Source organism: Homarus americanus, unplaced genomic scaffold (assembly GCF_018991925.1).
Source record: "Homarus americanus isolate GMGI-L3 unplaced genomic scaffold, GMGI_Hamer_2.0 scaffold30858, whole genome shotgun sequence".
In the NCBI taxonomy this organism is placed as follows: domain Eukaryota; kingdom Metazoa; phylum Arthropoda; class Malacostraca; order Decapoda; family Nephropidae; genus Homarus; species Homarus americanus.
In genome coordinates, this window is record NW_024737697.1 from 2,512,653 (window position 1) to 2,531,079 (window position 18,427).

Consider the following 18,427-nt stretch of genomic DNA (forward strand, 5'->3'; position numbering starts at 1 on the left):
GTGCCATAGGAACATTTTGGCACGGAGGTGGAGGAGACTGCAGTTGGTGCGGGTAAACAGAGTGAAAGGTTACAGGGAAATAGTGCTTGGGATGATGACAAAACTAAATTAGGCAGGGAGTTAAAACCTAAACGCGTCAAAGAGAGGACTCAGAACACGACTAACATAAATGTCTACTTCGCAAACAGTAGGAGCATGAGAAACAAAATGGATGAAATTAGGACGTTGGTATGTAACAAAAAAATCGATATAATAGCATTCACGGAAACATGGATTTATACTCACGAGAGTTACCTGTCGAATACCAAATTGCAGGTTACAAATTATTCCATACCGATAGGCAGATTAGGAAAGGAAGCAGAGTAGCAAGCTATGTCAGAGATAATCTAAAGTGTCAAATAAATAAGGAAATAAAAACTGAGCTGAATATAGAAACAAATTGGATAGAATTAATCGATGGTAGAGAAAAATTAATTGCAGGAGTAATATTTAGACCTCCTAATCTTGATAGAGTTAATGAACGACTTATTTGGGATGATATGCGCAGGGCTTCCAGGCATAGCAAAGTTTGTATAGTAGGCGACTTTAACTTTAGCCAAATAGATTGGAACGACCTTACAGGTAACTTAGAATCAGAGGATTTTCTTGAAGCAGTTTAGGACTGTTTCCTAAGTCAATATATGACCAAACCCACCTGGGGTAATAATATACTCGATATAGTTCTGTCAAACAGAGAAAACTTCATTAGTAATGTCGAGGTAGGGAACGAACTTGCCACCAGCGATCACAAAGAAATAAGATGTCAATTAGAATTTAAGGAAGACGCAAGGAAAATTCCAATAAAGTCCCAGATTTCAGAAGGGCAAACTTTGGTAGGTTGAAAAGGCAGCTGAGAGAAGGGGTATCACGTTTGGGGGTGGATTACATGACCTCACGTGAGGTGACCTCACACAATGTACCCATAGAAGGCGAGCTCGCTTTATATGGAGCCCTGACAACGATATCATCACAAAATATGACGGTTGAGGATGATCTGATTACGAGATCTGAGATTGACGAGTTCCACAACAATTTAAATAATGAGTTACTTAATGCACAAAGGCAGAACATGCCATACAGAAAACTTAGATCAGACAACAAAGACCCTAAATGGATAAACAATTATTTAAAGAATATTATTGGGTAAAGGAAGGCTATAGGTAGAAATAAATCGTGGTGAAGTTTACCTCCGAGATTATTATAAGGTATTGTCCAGTAGGGTTAAGACCAAGATAAGAAAAGCAAAGAGGAATAATGAACTGAAGGTAGCAAGGGAGGAGAAGTCAAACCCCAAGGGATTCTTTCAAATGTATCAAACTGAAATACCTGAAAAGATTGGATCAATACAGTCAGATACAGGCGAGCTAACTGATAGCCACGGAGAAATGAGCAATAATCTGAATAAATATTTTTCAACAGTTTTCACCACCGAAAATTTGAACATGATACCCGAGGCACCGACCATATACAGAGATAGTGAAGAAAATAGATTAAGCGAGACAGTAGTGACTGGTAACGACGTTAGTAAACAAATAGACAAGTTAAAGCCTAATAAGTCGCCAGGTCTCAGGTCCCACCACCAATACAGTGCAAAGATTGACGATCAACCCACAACTGATATACAAAAGTGACAATTTGAACTTGAAAGAAAGAAACAACTGTTAGAGTGACAACCAGTGCGCAGCTGTCACGGGTGACCTGATTCGGACCTCACACACCCAGGGTCCACCACAACTGCCAACACTGGATGAGAAGCCAAGAAAGACTCCAAACTACATCAGGAGAGAAATGAGGATTCCCTACTCTGCCCAGATGAGGAATTATGAATTCCCAACTCCATCACATGAGGAGCAAGAACCATCTCCAACACCCTGTGTGAGCTGAAGGACATACCCGGAACACGTGGTGGATGTGCTAAACATCTGCAGCTGTAGTGAGGGAGTGGCCCTTAGCACCTAGGTACGATGGCCATCCGAACCGTGGGAAGGACTCTGTTGGCGCCATCATCTGGTCACAAGACTGTTTACAAGATCATCTCCCGCAGTACCAGATTCTAGAGTTAATGTTGTACAGTATATGTTGACTCTATGTTTCTTATTTCTTTGTACTGAAAGCTTTTGTCAATCAAGTGACCCACTCCTCAATTTCACTATACGTAACTTATTATCTCTGTTTATTTTATATTTTAAGCCTTATGGCTGACATGTTATCTCAATAAACTGTTAATTATTATTATTATTATTATTATTATTATTATTATTATTATTATTATTATTATTATTATTATTATTATTATTACACTCACTCACCTGAAGCACCATAAAGAGCCCAGCAGAGGGGGTGAAGATGCCGCTGATGATGGCCATGGCAGTGTTGCGGCGTTGAGGGAAGAGATTACCCAGTTGGAGTCCTGCCATCCTGATGGTGTTGCCGCCCACTGAGAGCAGGATGGATGCCCCCCACAGGTAGTCTGGTGACGCTGTGGAGAAGAACGTGTCCTTGTAAGTCGGTGTATTTGTGACATTTTCTTTACAGGTAGACTCCTGCATTTACTGTACGCATTGTACATTATACAGTATACACCTGTACTGTATGTGCTATACATTATATACCAACACTGTTCATGTATATTGTATACCTACACTGTTTATTTACTTTATATACAGTAATTTTTAAGTAAAATGCACAATTGCACTGTATATTTACACTGTGTACCTACACTGTCTATATAACAGACGTGAACACAAACTCATTCCTCTCTTCCACTGTTCCCCGAGCCCCGATTTCAGATTTGTGAATCCGAAGCATTTATGGACAGAATAATACAGCAGTATTTATTTTTTCTGGTTCACGAGTTTGAATCTCAGGGCTTGTGGAGCAACAGAAGCTGCATAAGAGGCGACAGGACTTCTATTTGTGACTGTACACTGTACACCAGCACTATCTATGTACAGTTCTATTCAGAAGTTCTTTATACACCCGTGGTGGAGGGCGCATAGCCTATTGCACCCTTTATGGACGTCAGGTAACTATGCCAACCATCCCACTAATACAGAATGGAACTGACTACGGAACAGCTTGATTCGAACGAAGACTCATCAAAAAGAGATGGGGAGAATATTAATATGAATATCGGCCAACGTTAGTGCTGATGGATGATGAAGATGAGTTACAAGAAGAAGAAAGCCATAGTGATAGGAGTATCTTCCAATATAAGATAAAGGGCAGTTGGTCAAACCCTGCACAGTGGTAAGGTCGTGGTAGTTGGGGACAGCCAGGTGAGACTCTTAAATATAACTTTTTGTGAAAGAGATAGGAACGTAGGATTAGGGATTGTTTTCCTGGGGCTGGGATAGGGCATGTAGCTGAGAGGATTGATAGGGTTTTGTCACGGGAGGGTCCCAAGCAAGTAGTGTGTCTAAGTGTAGGAGATTCAGATTCAGATTTGCCCCCGAGGGGGCTAGTTTATTGGGCACCCCCTTACATCCTGTGCAAGGTGAAGCGCAGAAGCGTTTACAGCGCCCAACAGGGAAGTATGAAAAGTTCATACTTGCCTTTATGACTCGTACATTAAGGGCGTAAAAGCCTGAAGGGTCATAGGTTTTGTCAAGTTACATAAAGTGAGAGAATGATGAGTGTGTGGGGAGAAAGTTCCCGGTACATTTTATCCGTTTATGGCAAAGAGTGGCAGGTCCCTAATAATGTCAAATGCCAGGCCTGTGACTAGGAGGAGGGATATCTGGTCTGGGAGGGAAGAGGTGTTGGTAACGGCTGGGGACCTATAGGAGGAGGTCATAGGGCAAGTGAGGATGTAGTGAGAGAGGGTGTGAGAGTCGGGTTGGCCACAAAGTTTACAAACAGTGCGGTGAGGCTCAGGGTTGCCAATGTACTCCCATAGGTACCTGTACCCTAGGCGCAGTCTCATGTATATAAGCTGTTGAGATCGAGTCAGGGATTGATATTCTTTGTTGTGGCGGTTGTCGTCACCGGTTACAGCGTCATAGTGGCATAGTGTGACGCTACCCCGTTGTTTCAGGTGTGTCCAATTTTCGTTGAATGCCTCTCGTTGTGTGGCGTGTATGCGAGATTTGAGATGATTCAGGGAGAGGGCGAGAGTGGCTTCAGTATCTTCTTCTTGTGTAGCTTCTTTGGCAAGCCGATCCACAGTGTCACAGGCAGTTATTCCTATATGTGACGGGATCCAAAGAAACTTGACACGGATGTCATCAGTTTGTTCTAGCCCGGCAACGGCGGCTAGGGTGTGTTGGGCGGCAGGGGAGGAGGGGGAGGGTAATTTGAGCCTCGCTAGCGCAGAAGTGCTGTCACTGATTATAAGGAGGTTCCGGCGTTCAGTGCGAGCATAGGTCGCCCCCTCATGAATGCCCGCGAGGATGGCTATGCTTTCAGCATCAGTGGAGGAGGCCCAGTCGTGGACCCTGATTTTCCTGCAGGCCTGGCGCTCAGGAATCCACACAGCTGCCCCAGCGCTGCCCAGCGTGGTAACAGACCCATCACAGTAGACGAGGATAGGAGGGTGGGAGGTCTTTAGAGAGGAAGCGACATCATTAATCTGCTCAAGGCAGTTAAGTTTGAGCATATACCTCAGTTGGGTGGATTTACGACCAGGGAAGGTGTGGACGACAACATCAACACACGGGGAGGTCCACGGCGGTAGAGGCGGATGAGTGTACTCGGGAGGGAGAGAGGTCGAGGGGGTGTAGAGGTGATAACGCAGGATGTCAGCAGCAGTGTGGACGGGCCAGAGTTGAGAGGGAGGGGGGAAAGTAATGGGGACAGGCCAGCGCAGGAGGGTGTTAAGATGTGAGTTCAGTGAGCGCGACAGGGGAGTCGGTTGCTCACTGCGAAGAAGTTTAACACCAAGGATGGCATTGAGAGCAGTAATTCGATCGCAGACGGGAAGCAGGATTAGTTCGCGCTGCATGACTTCTATTCTGGTGGTCATAGGGCAGCCGAGGATGAGTCTCATCGCTCTGTTTTGGATTTTCTCTATGCTTTGTTTCTCGCGCTGGGAGGCAACTACAAGGACAGGAGAGGCATAATCTATGACATGAGACGTAGGACCCTGACAGAGGCTCCTTTGAGGCCGTGAGTGAGGGACTGGAGGGGCCTCGTTCGTTGGCGGCACTGGGAGATGACGTGGGCGGCGACAGCGGAGGTCGTGGCTCTGGTAGTGACTCGCACAGGTAGACCAAGGTACCTGTAGGTGCGTACTTGATCGATGTCTTGTCCTTGCAGAATCAGTGGTGTCTGACGCCGGAAGCGTGAGATGAACTTGGTTTTAGTGTGTGAGATGACTAGCCCGAGTGTTTGACAGGTCCGGGCGAACGTGGAGAGTATAGGTTGTTCATGTTGCACTGTAGTAATTTGGAGGAGGATATCATCAGCGTAGCTTATGATGTGACCGTCTAGGGCTCGCTCAGCAAAGATGACGTTGAGACGGCAGATGGAGTTCCTGAGAACATTGAAGAGTGTAGGGCTGAGTACACCTCCCTGAGGCGTGCCAAGATCAAGGTCCCTGATCTTAGAGTAGTGGCCCTGAAAACGGACACGGGCCTGTCGACGGGAGAGGTAGTCAGCAATCCACGTGAGGAGTTTGCCCTTCACATCCATGTGAGTGAGGCCCTCAAGGATCACTTCACTGTTGGTTTTATCAAAAGCACCCTTGAAGTCGACGAAGAGGGAGGTTTTGGCGGAGGTGTTTGCCATGTAGTGAGCGATGCAGTGAGCAGTACTCTTTCCGGGGCGAAAACCATAGAGGTCAGGGTGCAGGTGGGCTTCAATTTTCCAGTGGAGGCGGTGGAGTATCATGCGCTCCATCATCTTTGAGAAGCAGGAGATGAGGGATATTGGACGATATTCATCTTGTCTGCCTGGTTTAGGGACTGGGATGGTGGTGGCAGTCTTCCATGAATGAGGCAGCTGACCAGTATCAAAAGAGAGGTTAAATAGACAGAGGAGGGGGTTACCAGGGGTGGCAATAAGGGCATTTAACACATCATATGTGACGCCGTCATCGCCTGGGGCGGTGGACCGACCACGCTTAACAGCATTTAGTAGTTCACACTGTGTGAAAGGCACGTCAGTGTCTGCAAATAGGTCTTGGTACTCGAAGATGCGCTGTCGGCGTTGTGGTTGCAGTGCGAGGGTGAGGTCTCGTACAGCGGGTGGTAGCGCATCAATGGAGGCGGCCTCCTGCCACATCTGGGAGAGCGCCTCAGCTCGGGCAGCTGGTCTGGGGTGGAGCGCGGGTCTGGCGTTGGTGCCCCGGGCACGGTTAATGGTGCGCCATATATCACCTATAGATGTAGACTGGTCAATAGAAGAAGCAAAATCAAACCACTGCTTCTCTCGTGCGAGAGTGATGGCAGATTGGAGCTCTTTATTTGTGCGCATCAGGAAGCGTAGAGAGTCAGGGGAGCTGGGAGATTTCTTCCACTGGTCGACTGCTATTCGGTGCCATACTCGGATAGACTTAACATTAGGGTCACGGTTAACGTTCCACTGACTCCTGGGCTGGCGGTTAGGGCGGCGGTGTTTTGGGACAGGGCGGAGGAGGTCAGTGCATTGTTTGGACAAATCAAGGTAGAGTTGGTCTGCGGTGGTGACAGTGTAACCCTGAAACCATTCAGCAATGGAAGTGATGAAGGCAGGTATGTTGGCAGGGGGTAGCCTGAGCCTAGGGCCTTTGGGTGGAGCGGGTATTCTCACATACTGGAGGGTAGTGTGGATAGGGAAATGGTCACTGTGGGGGGAGTGGAGGATGCGGGTGGAGTGTGGGCGGTGAGGGTCAGAGTAGAGAGCTATGTAGTCAAGTTTCCCTCCCCCGATGTGGGTGGGTGATGGAGGGCAGAGAAGACGTACAGGGTCATCGGTGGTTTGTGGGTAGGAGAGCCAGGAGTTACCCCGGGAGTTTGAGTGGGGCCCCTGGGAGCCGAGACTAGGGTGACGGGCATTGAGGTCCCCCACAAGGAGGGTGGGGGTGGAGGTGATATGGTGTGGTAGGACAGGTACAGTAGGGGTGGAGGGAGACACATAGACATTGACAATATTGAGGGACATACCTTTTAGTGTGATTGTGATGGCATGTGCGTCGGTGGTGTCGTCATCAAGGGGGACGTCGAGAGGTTGGTAGGGGACATCCTTCTTGACGTAGATCCGTAGTCCACGTGCATGGCTTCGTGGTAGTCCGTCGATGCGGAGAACAGGAGTGGATGGGCTCTCAACACATGTGTAGCCACTGAGCACATAGGTACCAGCAGCACACCGCGTTTCTTGGAGGCACAGCACGTCGACGTCTTCAGTGTAGACGTAGGTTTTGAGGGCACCAAACTTGCTTTGCAAGCCGTTTATGTTCCAGGTGAGTACCTGCAGTCCTGTAGCGTTGCTATCCATTGTGGTGTATTAGACTGATTACCCCTGACGTGGACGGATGGGCCTTAGGTGCCGGCATGTCGGTGGAGTATGGGTAGCCGGGGGTGGAGTCCTCAGGTCCAACAGGTAGCCCTGGTGGAGACAGCACAGACACAGGAGCAGGCGAGGCTTGAGGTGGGTAGACAGGTTGAGGCGCCACGTGACGTAAAGATGAGGCAGGGCTTGGCTCGGGGGCCCCAGTACACACAACCTGTGAGCAGGGGGGTTCACAGGGGGACTACCAGCTTGTGTCAAACCAAAAGAGGGGAGTGACTGGGTGGCAGCAAAGGGCAGGAGTTGGCGGTGTAGGTCGGAGATGACGGTACAGAGTGTAACCAAGAGTTTCTCAACATGACTGGTAAATTCTTGGAAGAGGACATGATCTGTGTCATGTCACTGGAGACGGGTTGTGGGGGGGCACTGGTGGCGGCACAAGGCTTGACAGCGTCAGGGTAGAGACGGGGTTGTGGGGGTGCACTGGTGGCGGCACAAGGCTTGACAGCGTCAGGGTAGAGACGGGGTTGTGGGGGGGCACTGGTGGCGGCACAAGGCTTGACAGCGTCAGGGTAGAGACGGGGTTGTGGGGGGTCACTGGTGGCGGCACAAGGCTTTACTGCGTCAGAGTAGCGACGGGGTTATGGGGGGGAACTGGTGGGAACACGAGGCTTGATAGCGTCAGAGTAGAGACGGGGAGGAGGCTCAGTAGTGGTTGAGTTAGGGAATGGTAGGTGCTGTTGTGGTGCAGCCTGGTGAAGCCAGGCAGGGGCAGGTGACCCAGTAGACTGAGGGGGGCGTTGTGGTAGACGCAGCCCTTGGGGAGGCCTCTCCCCTGGGACAGAAGGGCGACTGGGGCACTGCCGTGAGTCAGCATTGTGCCGGCCGCCACAGTTACAGCACCTGGGCTCAACTACATAGCCCACACCACCCCTATTAAGGTGGTCTTTGATTTTCTGGGCACAGGAGGCGGAGTTGTGGTTACGTGAGCAGAAGCGACATCTAGGACGATCATGTCGGCAGCAGGCAGTGAAGGTGTGACCCCAATGAGAGCAGATAACACAAAATGCAGGCCCAGGATGATAGGGCTCTGCTTAAAGTGGTGGAAGGATTGGATGGGCTTCCACAGTGGTTGGACATACCCTTCCCTTCCACTTGACAATAACAGCAGCTTGTGGAGTGTGTCCCCGGTAATGTCGACGTATACTGAGTAGATTAGAATTAAAGTCATGTGCATCTTCGATGTCAGCGTATAGGGGGAATCGTTTCACTAGGATGTGGCAACATTCATCAGCGTCTGCTGGGGGGGCCACTAGGACAACCCCGTCAAAGCCAACAGTACTAAGGGTTTTATAGATTTCAGGAGTCTGACACTTGATAAAGTTCCGGTTCTTACCCTGTCGGAATTGAATGTTGGGACCATGCTGTCTGCAGTACTTCATCATCCAATTAAACCGATCCTCGACAGATTTTAATGAGTCCTTGGGAAAGTGGAGATTCAGCTTACTTGTTTGTTTGGCAGAGGGCAGGGTGATAGGGTCCATGGCATTGCTGTTTCCACTGTGGCTAGTGTTTCCCATAGAAACATTACCGTCACTGTCATAATCACTGGGGTCTGACTCTTGAAGGGTGTTGGATTCAGTCAAGACCTGCTGTGTTTTATTCCCAGTTGAATTCTTTCTGCTTCCTTCTGTGTGTGTCGTCCTTTTCTTCCTATCATTCATGATCTCATCACTGTCGCTTCCTTCACTTTTCTTCGCCTCCTCTCGCCTCCTCTTCTTTTCATTCTTACTAATCACTTCTTGAAAATTGTCTATCACTTCTATTGTTGTTGGCCGCGGATTGTCTGCTTCTGATTCACTACTTGAAAGCCTCAGGTCGTCTTCTAAGTTGTTCAGTAGGGCAATCTTTTCTACTTTAGCCAAAGCCTTCATAGGTTTCTGCCCACCACTCTCCCCAGGCATTGTGCAATGCTTGTGTTCGGTCACAGGCGAGATGGAGAGGCAACGACGTCACTACCACGTCATTCAACGTCACGCTCTTCGCACTGCGCATGCGCAGATACGAAAATAACCGACCAGATGGACCAGGCAGGAAGTCCATATATTTTATCTAAAATATTGTCTAAGTCCAACAACTATAAATTTCACAAGCGACACTGTGCTTACAACTGGGCTCCACTTTAGTTCTCTAAACAGACTGAAGGTAGTCGTCTCACTAAATTCATCAGAATTGGGAATTGTAGGGAGAGCTCACCCACAGCCTTTGTTGACGTTTTACGGTGCGCATGTCGAATGAAAGTGTAGGAGGTAACGGCATAGGAAAGGTTAGGAGTGAGGAACTTTTCAAGAGGTATAGGGAGGCGCTGGGGAAGGTTAGAGATAGGGGAGGGATCCACATAGTATGTGGTGCCTATAGGAGAGGAGTTGGCGGTGAATGGCTGTCCAGGGCAATTGCCATAAATTGCTGACTAGGAAAACATTGTGCAAGCAATGATTGGGCGTTCATCGATAACTGGCGACCATTCTATGGCAACGACTACCTGTACATTCGTGATGATCAGGGTGTGTTTTTTTAAAGAGCCAGAGGCCGCCCATAGCGTGTGACAGTGTATCAAGTGTTGGTAAACAAGATCATAATAAAGAAATAATAATTGCTGCAAGAGTTTTTTTTTTTTTTTTCGGGGATTAGCCCACCCGGGCACAGGTCACTGACCCACATCGGGGCCTGGGGGGCAAAAATGTAATACTGTACTAATAATAATAATAATAATAATAATAATAATAATAATAATAATAATAATAATAATAATAATAATAATAATAATAATAATAATAATAATAATAATAATAATAATAATTAGTTCATAGTAAATAAAATTTTTAATAATAAATAAAAATAAAATAATAATAACAATAACAACACTAATAATAATAATAATAATAATAATAATAATAATAATAATAATAATAAAGAACCGTAAAGAAATACAGAAATTAAAAAAAAGATCAATCGTGAGAAACGATATATGAATGTTGTGTTGTCAATAATACGAGAAACAATTGAGACCCTGCAAATGTGTGTAAATGAGGCAGGAAGTCAGATCAGCAGGCTCTACCATTAGACAACACCTTCCTGAATTACCATATAAAACAAGAACCACTAACTACCAGTGACCACATTCCAATGATAATAAAACTATCTACAAGCCCAATCCAAGTACCAACAACCCCACATTTCCTAATGCAAAAAGCAGACTGGGAAGGCTACAGGAGGCAACTAGAACAAGTTAAGATCCCAGATCTCCAAGGCAAAATACTAGAAGATATAGACAACGAAACAGATACCCTTATACTTAACATCAAAAAGGCAATAGAGAACAACATACCAATCACAACATATCTAACGCTACCACACATCAGGACATCTCATGAATTGCCAATGCTCCAAGTACAATACAATAACATAATGATGTACATACAAAACTATCCACCAACAACAGAGCTTATTAGAAACTTAAGGCAAATACAACAAAAGTTAAGAGATGAAAGTCTGATAGCACACCAACAGATATGGAACGAACTAATAAACAACCTGGATACCACAAGAAATGACAAGAACTTCTGGCAGAACGTAAACAAAATTCTAGGAAACGACAAACCCCAACAAAAGTACATAAAAGACCAAAACGGGAAAAAACTCTTTGAAGAAAGAGATAGAATCCGCATACAGGAGAGAATGGAAAACAGTATTTCAAATATCAGAAGAAGAAAATGAGCAATTTGATGAGGAACACGAAAATCATATCTGCAGAGAAATGGCTGAAATGATATATAGGATAACCCTGTGGGGTTTTGTGGATATAATGTTGTTTAGCACTCAGGATGGATGGAAACTCTAAGGTGGTTTTCTTGTATAATATAAGTTATATGATAGACAGTCTGGTGCTGGAGGTGCCGTGTGGTGAGGAGCTGCTCAGTAGCGACGTTCGGTGAGTAGCTTGTTGAAGGAGGTAGATGTGCAGGAGCTTCGTTAGAGAAGATGTTGCCTGTTGCTGGCCTCCTGGTTGAATGAATGCTGGACAGCGAGGAGCTTGCTGGAGTAGGTGTTGCGTGTTCAGGAAGATGGGCCAGAATGAGAGCTGGTTGGTGAGGAAGCTCAGAGAAGGACAGCTGGTGGGTAGCCATGCTCGCTGGCGGGAGCGAGGACCGCCAGGCAGCGGCGGAGGAGGAGGTGTTGCTTGTTTAGGAAGAATGGCCAGAATGAATCTCAATGGAGAGACAGAGCTTATATACCCAGCAGCCGTGAGTCATCTATGAGTCATGTTGGGAAAACCCGAGAAAGTCGCCGGTCTTTGGCTCCGTTGCTAAGATACTGCGGCATCTGGTGATGCCCCCCCCGCTTGGGCCGCTAGTTTGGTTGCTAGGGAAGATGGTAGCAGTTGGTGGCTGCGGCTATGCAGTTGTAGGGGAGAAGCCCACTACAACCCCATACCATGTGGTGGACAAAACCAGGCTCAACTCGATAGAACCAATTACAGAAGGAGAACTGCTACACTACATCAGACACACTAAAGAAAAAGCACCAGGATTCACAAAAATCACAAGAAATATGATCCTATACCTACCCAACAACTGCACACAAGGCATCCTTGAAATATTAAACTTAGCTTTGGCAAGTGGATACTTAATTGATGCATTCAAAAACGCAATACTCATATTCATACAGAAACCAGCCAAAGACCACACTCAAGTAATTTATTGGAAGTTATAGGAAAACTATTTGAAAAGGCAATAAACAAGAGAATCAGAAAACGCAGGAGCGAAAACGGACTACTAAACCCCAGACAACATGGAGATCAACGCGCATGCGTGCGTAGTGCCAACAAAGGCTGTAAGAGACTGCTCCTTAAAATTCGTATTTCTGACGAATTCAGCGCGTCTACCAATCCCAGCCTGTGCAGACAACTATAGTAAGACCCAGTTATCAGCACAGTGGCATATATTTTTTTGTTACTTTTGGACTTTGTCATTTTTTGGGGATAAAACATCTGGTCCTACCACCCGATCCCTCTGAGCAAAGTTTTTCAAGTTTGCGCATGCGCAATGTGATAGTGTGACGTCATTACCACTCCACCTGACTGCAGTGTTACCAACGTGCCCTATGCCCGCCGTTAAACGCTCCCGTTCGTTGGAAACGGCGGCAGTAGGTGACAGTGATGCTGACGACTTTCTTCTTGAAGACACGTCAAAGAAGAAGCAGAAACCTCAGAAGTCAGGGTCTCCAGCAGGGGCCACGGCTCCCCCTTGCACCCCTTCTGGGGCTATAGAGGGTGGACTCCTGTCATCGGGGTCCCCAAGTGAGCCTACATGTGGCTCAATGACCGACCCTCCGCCGACGATGGACATAGGGGATTCCCTTTGTCTCCCTGCCCCGTCGCGCCTTCGTCGTCTCGCCTTCCCTCGGGACTTGCCTCTGAGCACACGGACGACCTGGTTCTTCCGTCACTGCTCTCCACTTCAGGACTCAACACTTCGCCTCCGCCGAGGTCCCACAGCCGTGATAGTCACCACACAAATGGACGAGACGGTACGCCTGCTCACTCAGGTGGGCTTTCCTGCTCCCCAGGGGGAGGTGATGCTGAAGTTCACCATCATCACCCCAGAAACTCGTCGTACCAAGGTAATGGTTCGCCACGTACCCTGGGAGATCCCTATCGACGATCTTCGCCCTCTTCTCCCACAACTACTGGACATGGAACGCCGCATCAACCCGGTCTCCAAACGTCCATCCAACGAACTCATCGGCTGGTGGGTGGGCCCCCTCCCCCCGAAGGTGAATGTAGGACCAATTCACAACTGTCCTCTCGACCGATTTATCGGAACCCCGAAAATCTGTGGTCGTTGCCAATCGTGGAAACACCGCACCTGGGAGTGCACGAGGATGGTCGCCTGCGGTTTCTGTGCAGGTCCTCACGACACAGTGGAATGCAAATCGAAAATTCAGAACAAAATCCCAGTTATTCCATGGTGCGTCAATTGCCATGGCAGTCACCACGCCTGGAATGCCAATTGCCCACAGCGTCCTGGCACTCGCCCGGGGAAAACTTACCTTGTACCACCGCCCTCGTCTCTGACGAAGCCCCTGTCAACCAAACCTCAATCCTATCCACCACCGCCTCTTCCATCCACCAAGGATTTCCCATTGATCTCCTCTCCTCTACCACCCCCTCCATCACCCCTACCACCCATCCTTTCTCCCCTCCCTCCCTCTCCCTACCGTTCTTGGAACAAGGTCGTTGCCGGCCCTGCCACACAGTCACCACCATCTCCTGCCCACCCGGACCCCCGCTGTCTCTCACCAGCACCACCACCTCTTACTCAACTGAACCCTCACCGTCCCTCTCCGTCGCTACCACCACCACATGCCCAGTCGGGCCCTCGGCAATCCTCGCCGCCACCTCCAGCTCATGCACAGGTACACCAAGTTGGTTCTATGGAAACAATCACTCTCCGTCTGGATCGCCACTCCAAGCAAATCAACCTTCTCTCAGCCCAACTCGACTTGTTTGTGAAAACAATTGCGACATTGCAGAAGCAACAACAACTCATTCTGGACACCCTGACCCAACAGGGGCGCATTTTGCAAGCCCTGATGACCCGCCTCCTTCCATCTCCCGAGATGGAGGATCCATCCCTCGCTCTCCCACTCCTCCCTCTCCATTTCTCTCAACAGAATTTGGTACCTCCTCTGGAGCCCTGTCTAGCCCCTCCGACTCATCTCACACCGGAGGCCGTTCCCTCCTCTTCTTACAATGGAACATCCAGGGACTTAGACCTCGCCGGACAGACCTCGCCCAGTTTGTGCTCTCCCATCAAGTAGATGTTGCTCTACTTCAGGAAACCATCACAGACGATGTTACTCCACTCCGCCTCTCTGGCTATTCTGTTTACACCCTGCCTCGGTACCGTGGGCAGGCTCGTGGCCTCCTCACCCTTGTGCGTAACACCATTCCATCTGTTCGTCTCCCTTCACCTGACTCACATGGACCCCCGTCTGAATTACTTTCTGTCTCCCTTACTCTTGGTGACCGGACCCTTCGTGTAGTCAATGTTCATTTCAAGAGTGATTCTCTGGACCCCCAGGTTCTTCACGACCTCCATGATGGGGTTCCCACTATTGTTCTTGGCGACTTTAATGCCCGCCATCCCACTCTTACTCCGGATCATCCCACTCCATGTACCCTTAATGGATCACATCTCTCACAGTTTCTTAATGGGGATGATGATGTTCGCTTTCTTTGTCCTGACGATCCTACTCGCCTCCCCCATAGTTTCCTTGATGTTGGCTTACTATTGAACGGTCATACTTCCTTTCATCCTACCGTCTGCACCGAGCCTGCTCTGTATAGTGACCATCTTGCCGTTACTACCCATCTCAGGCTCTCCTTCTCTGCCCCGACATCAACTCCTTATCGATCCCCTCGCCTTCGTCTCACACAAGATGCTGTTCCTCCCTTTACCCAATACCTTTCTACCTGGGCGGATTCCTATGTTGTCCCTCAGTCCCTTGACTCTTACAGCGCTGATTTTGTTGATGCCGTGTATGACTCTGTCAATCGCGCTACCCCTCCACGCCCTCCCCGTCACCCCAGAAGTGCCACCAACTACTGGTATCGTATCCCTGCCATGAGACATCTCCGGCAGGTAACCCGTGATCTCCACTCTGCCATACGGAGGTCTCGGTCTCCAGAGGACTGGGAAGACTTCAAAAATTGGTGCTCCTTTGCAACTCAGGAGCGCCGTCGGATACGTGAGGCGGACTGGCTATCCTTCACGGGATCTCTATCGTTCCAGTCGTCACCCTCTTATGTATGGAATCGGATTAATGCTATACGGGGTACTCGACGGAGGCCTCCTCCCCACCCTGACCCCGCCTCCCTTGCCTGCTCTTTAATGGAGGACTGGGCACGAGCTTCCTCCCCTGAGGCACTTCCAGATCCAATGCAGGAGGCAGTGCAGGCCCGCATCGATGCGTCTGAGCCTGTTGTTCGTGCTGCTCTTACCTCCCCTGCCCCCACTGATCATCCCATCACACAGTTCGAGCTTGACAGTGCTCGTCGCTCTAGAAAAGACACCTCTCCTGGGGATGATCAGATAACCTACTCCGTCCTCAACGCCTGTACTAATATTCCTAACGGCCCCTTGCTTGCTCTCTACAATATGTCTTATGAACATGGGGTTCTCCCGTCCAACTGGAAAAATGCCACTATTATCCCCATCCCTAAGCCGGGAGATCCTGGGAAATATCGACCCATTAGTCTTACCTCCTGTGTTTGCAAGATGATGGAGAGGGTACTCCATCGTCGCCTTCTTCACACCATAGGCGGCTTCCACAACTCCCTCAATGGTTTCATTCAACATCGCAGCACAGCACACTCCATTGCTTCCTTTTATTGCAATCAGACTGCCCGCGTCTCCGTCTTCCTTGATATCAAGGGAGCCTTTGATACGGCTCAGCCTGCCCTCATTTTAGCTGAACTTGCACGGTTAGGGGTTAAAGGGAGACTTCTACAATGGATCGCCTCTTACCTCACTGGACGTCAGGCCCGGGTTCGCGTTGAAGGCTCTATGTCTCCTGTTCAAGAAATGAACCTCGGCACCCCTCAAGGTGGAGTCCTGAGTCCCACCTTGTTTAACACTCTCATGCACTCCATTGCATCACTCCCGTGGCCGACAGAAGTTGTCCACTCAGGATATGCCGACGATGTCCTCCTCCAAGCCCCTGACTACCTCAGCATGCAGGAAGCCCTTGATCTGGTCTCCAGAGAGTGTGATTCACTTGGTTTCCTTCTTTCAACTGCGAAAACAAAAGCCATGTGGCACGGTCGTGTTGTACCTCCACCCCTTTTCTTATCAGGAACGCCCTTGGACTGGGTTAATGAGACAAAATACCTGGGTGTGTATGTAACTCGCACACGTTGTCAGATCCCTGAAGTCCGCTATCTTCGAGACATATGTTTTCGGCGTCTCGCTCCCCTCTCTACCATGTGCAGGGGTTCCCTTGGTGCCAGCATCCCTGTACTTCTCACCATGTACAAGTCTTTTGTTCGTTCCTGTGTCGACTACGCCGCCCCTGCCCTCGTCAACATTAGTCGGACTGCTGTCAACCGTCTCGAAGTTATCCAGAGGAAAGCTGCTCGTATCATCCTTGGGGCTCCTCAGTGGACACGCTCTACTTCTCTATATAACGAACTTGGTCTTTCCCCCTTACAGGATCGTGTCCAGGAGTTTTACCTAAAAACTGCCGTTTCCATTCTACGGGATCCTAGGGGCAACTATGTCCAAACCAACTTGACTACTGCTGTTCGAGACCGACCTCCATCTAGAAGACAGTGGCGAGGGTCACTCATCCGAGCCCTTCAGGAACACGACCTCCTGCCTGATATTGTTGTCACCCCTGCTGTTGGTTCGTCTCCTTCTCCCTGGCTGGATTTTCAACCTGAAGTGATTGCCCTCGGTGGACCGCTCCCGAAATCCCAGGTGAACCCTGTTATTCTCTGCAAATACCACCTCTCCAGGATCGCTCACTGGTCCCCAGGTAGGGTCGTCCTCTACACTGATGGTTCTGTTGACCCCGCTACAGGTAGGGCCGGGGCTGGTGTCTACATCTCCCGTCCTCATGCCCTGAGCCTATCAAACTGTCTCTCAGAGTTTCTGACGGGGCATCCTCCACTCAGGCTGAACTAATAGCCCTCCTTGCTGCCCTTCTCGCTGAGGAAGAAGCAGATGGTTTCTGCCCCTTGCTTGTCTGCTGCGATTCCAGGTCTGCTCTCGACGGGATCGCATTTGGATCTGGGGAAAATAAGGACCTCATCCTCCGAATACGAGGGTTAACATCCACACTTCAGGATGAAGGCCGTCCTGTGACATTCCTATGGATACCTAGTCATGTCGGTATCTTGGGGAATGAGGCAGCAGATGACCTTGCCAAGACTGGCTGCAACAAGGCCACACCTGACTACGTTGTTCCTCGAACACTCTTACAGATTAGGACCCAAATCCGCCGCAAACAGAGAGAAGCTCGGGAAGCAGCCATCCCCCTGGACTCCCCGCCCACATGGTACGATGTCCTCCGTAAACTTCCTGACTTCTCATACGTCTACGGGAAAGGGTCGCGGAAGGGGGACGTGATTGCTGCCCGTATCATCATTGGGTATGACTTTGCTTGGGAGATTGGTATCCCCACATCCCCTGAGCAACGCTCTTGTGCGTTATGCAGAAGACCCGACAGCCGCACCCTTATTCACTACCTCCTAAGATGTCCCCACACACAACGCTTCCGTGACGCCTGCTGGACCACCACTCCACGACCCCCTGACGGAGACACGATGATCCTCCCAATACTGGCCAGATATTTTGTAAATAATATTAATTATGTGTTAAAGGAACACCCTTCCTTCCTTAGGCTTTAGTAAGCCCCTTTATAATATTTATACTGTATATACTTTTCACACTTTCCAGATGATTCTGGTGTCATTGTACAGGGGTACCTAGTGACAGCACTAGGATCCCGCTTCCTCTATCAAGGAATAAACAATTGAAATTGAAATTGAATTGACAACATGGATTCACTGAAAAAAGGGAACACATACTGCGCTAGCCATAATCACGGAAACGTTAGCCAACAAGAAAGCAGAAAGAAACCAAGGTTATTAACTACTCCTTAGTCTGTACTCACCCCTGAAGATATAAATTACACAAAAGCACTTGGGAACTTAGTGTTTTCTCTTTTCTATGTAGTTATCAGCATATACAGTCGTGGTCAAACCGCGAGCTCAAAGTCTGTCTACACGATAGGTCACAAGAGGGTGGGCCTAAGGCCCAAACAACCAACCAGCCAAGAGGTCGGGTGTCCGGGAGGTGAAGAAACGTCATATGGACTTAACTTTCCTTTAGTTTTC

At 48.7% G+C, this 18,427-nt stretch overlaps 1 protein-coding gene across 1 annotated transcript in view; it reads right to left on the reverse strand.

Moving 5' to 3' along the window:
• The window catches only part of LOC121873538 (solute carrier family 43 member 3-like), a 47,984-nt gene extending 40,828 nt beyond the window's left edge, over window positions 1–7,156 (reverse strand). The window contains exons 1-2 of the mRNA XM_042377168.1: window positions 7,122–7,156; window positions 2,349–2,518 (exon numbers count right to left, since the gene is read on the reverse strand). Of these exons, the coding sequence (XP_042233102.1) occupies window positions 2,349–2,456 (108 nt within the window). The 5' untranslated portion in view covers window positions 2,457–2,518; window positions 7,122–7,156. The remainder of the gene's footprint in view (window positions 1–2,348; window positions 2,519–7,121) is intronic.
• Window positions 7,157–18,427: the final 11,271 nt, after the last annotated feature.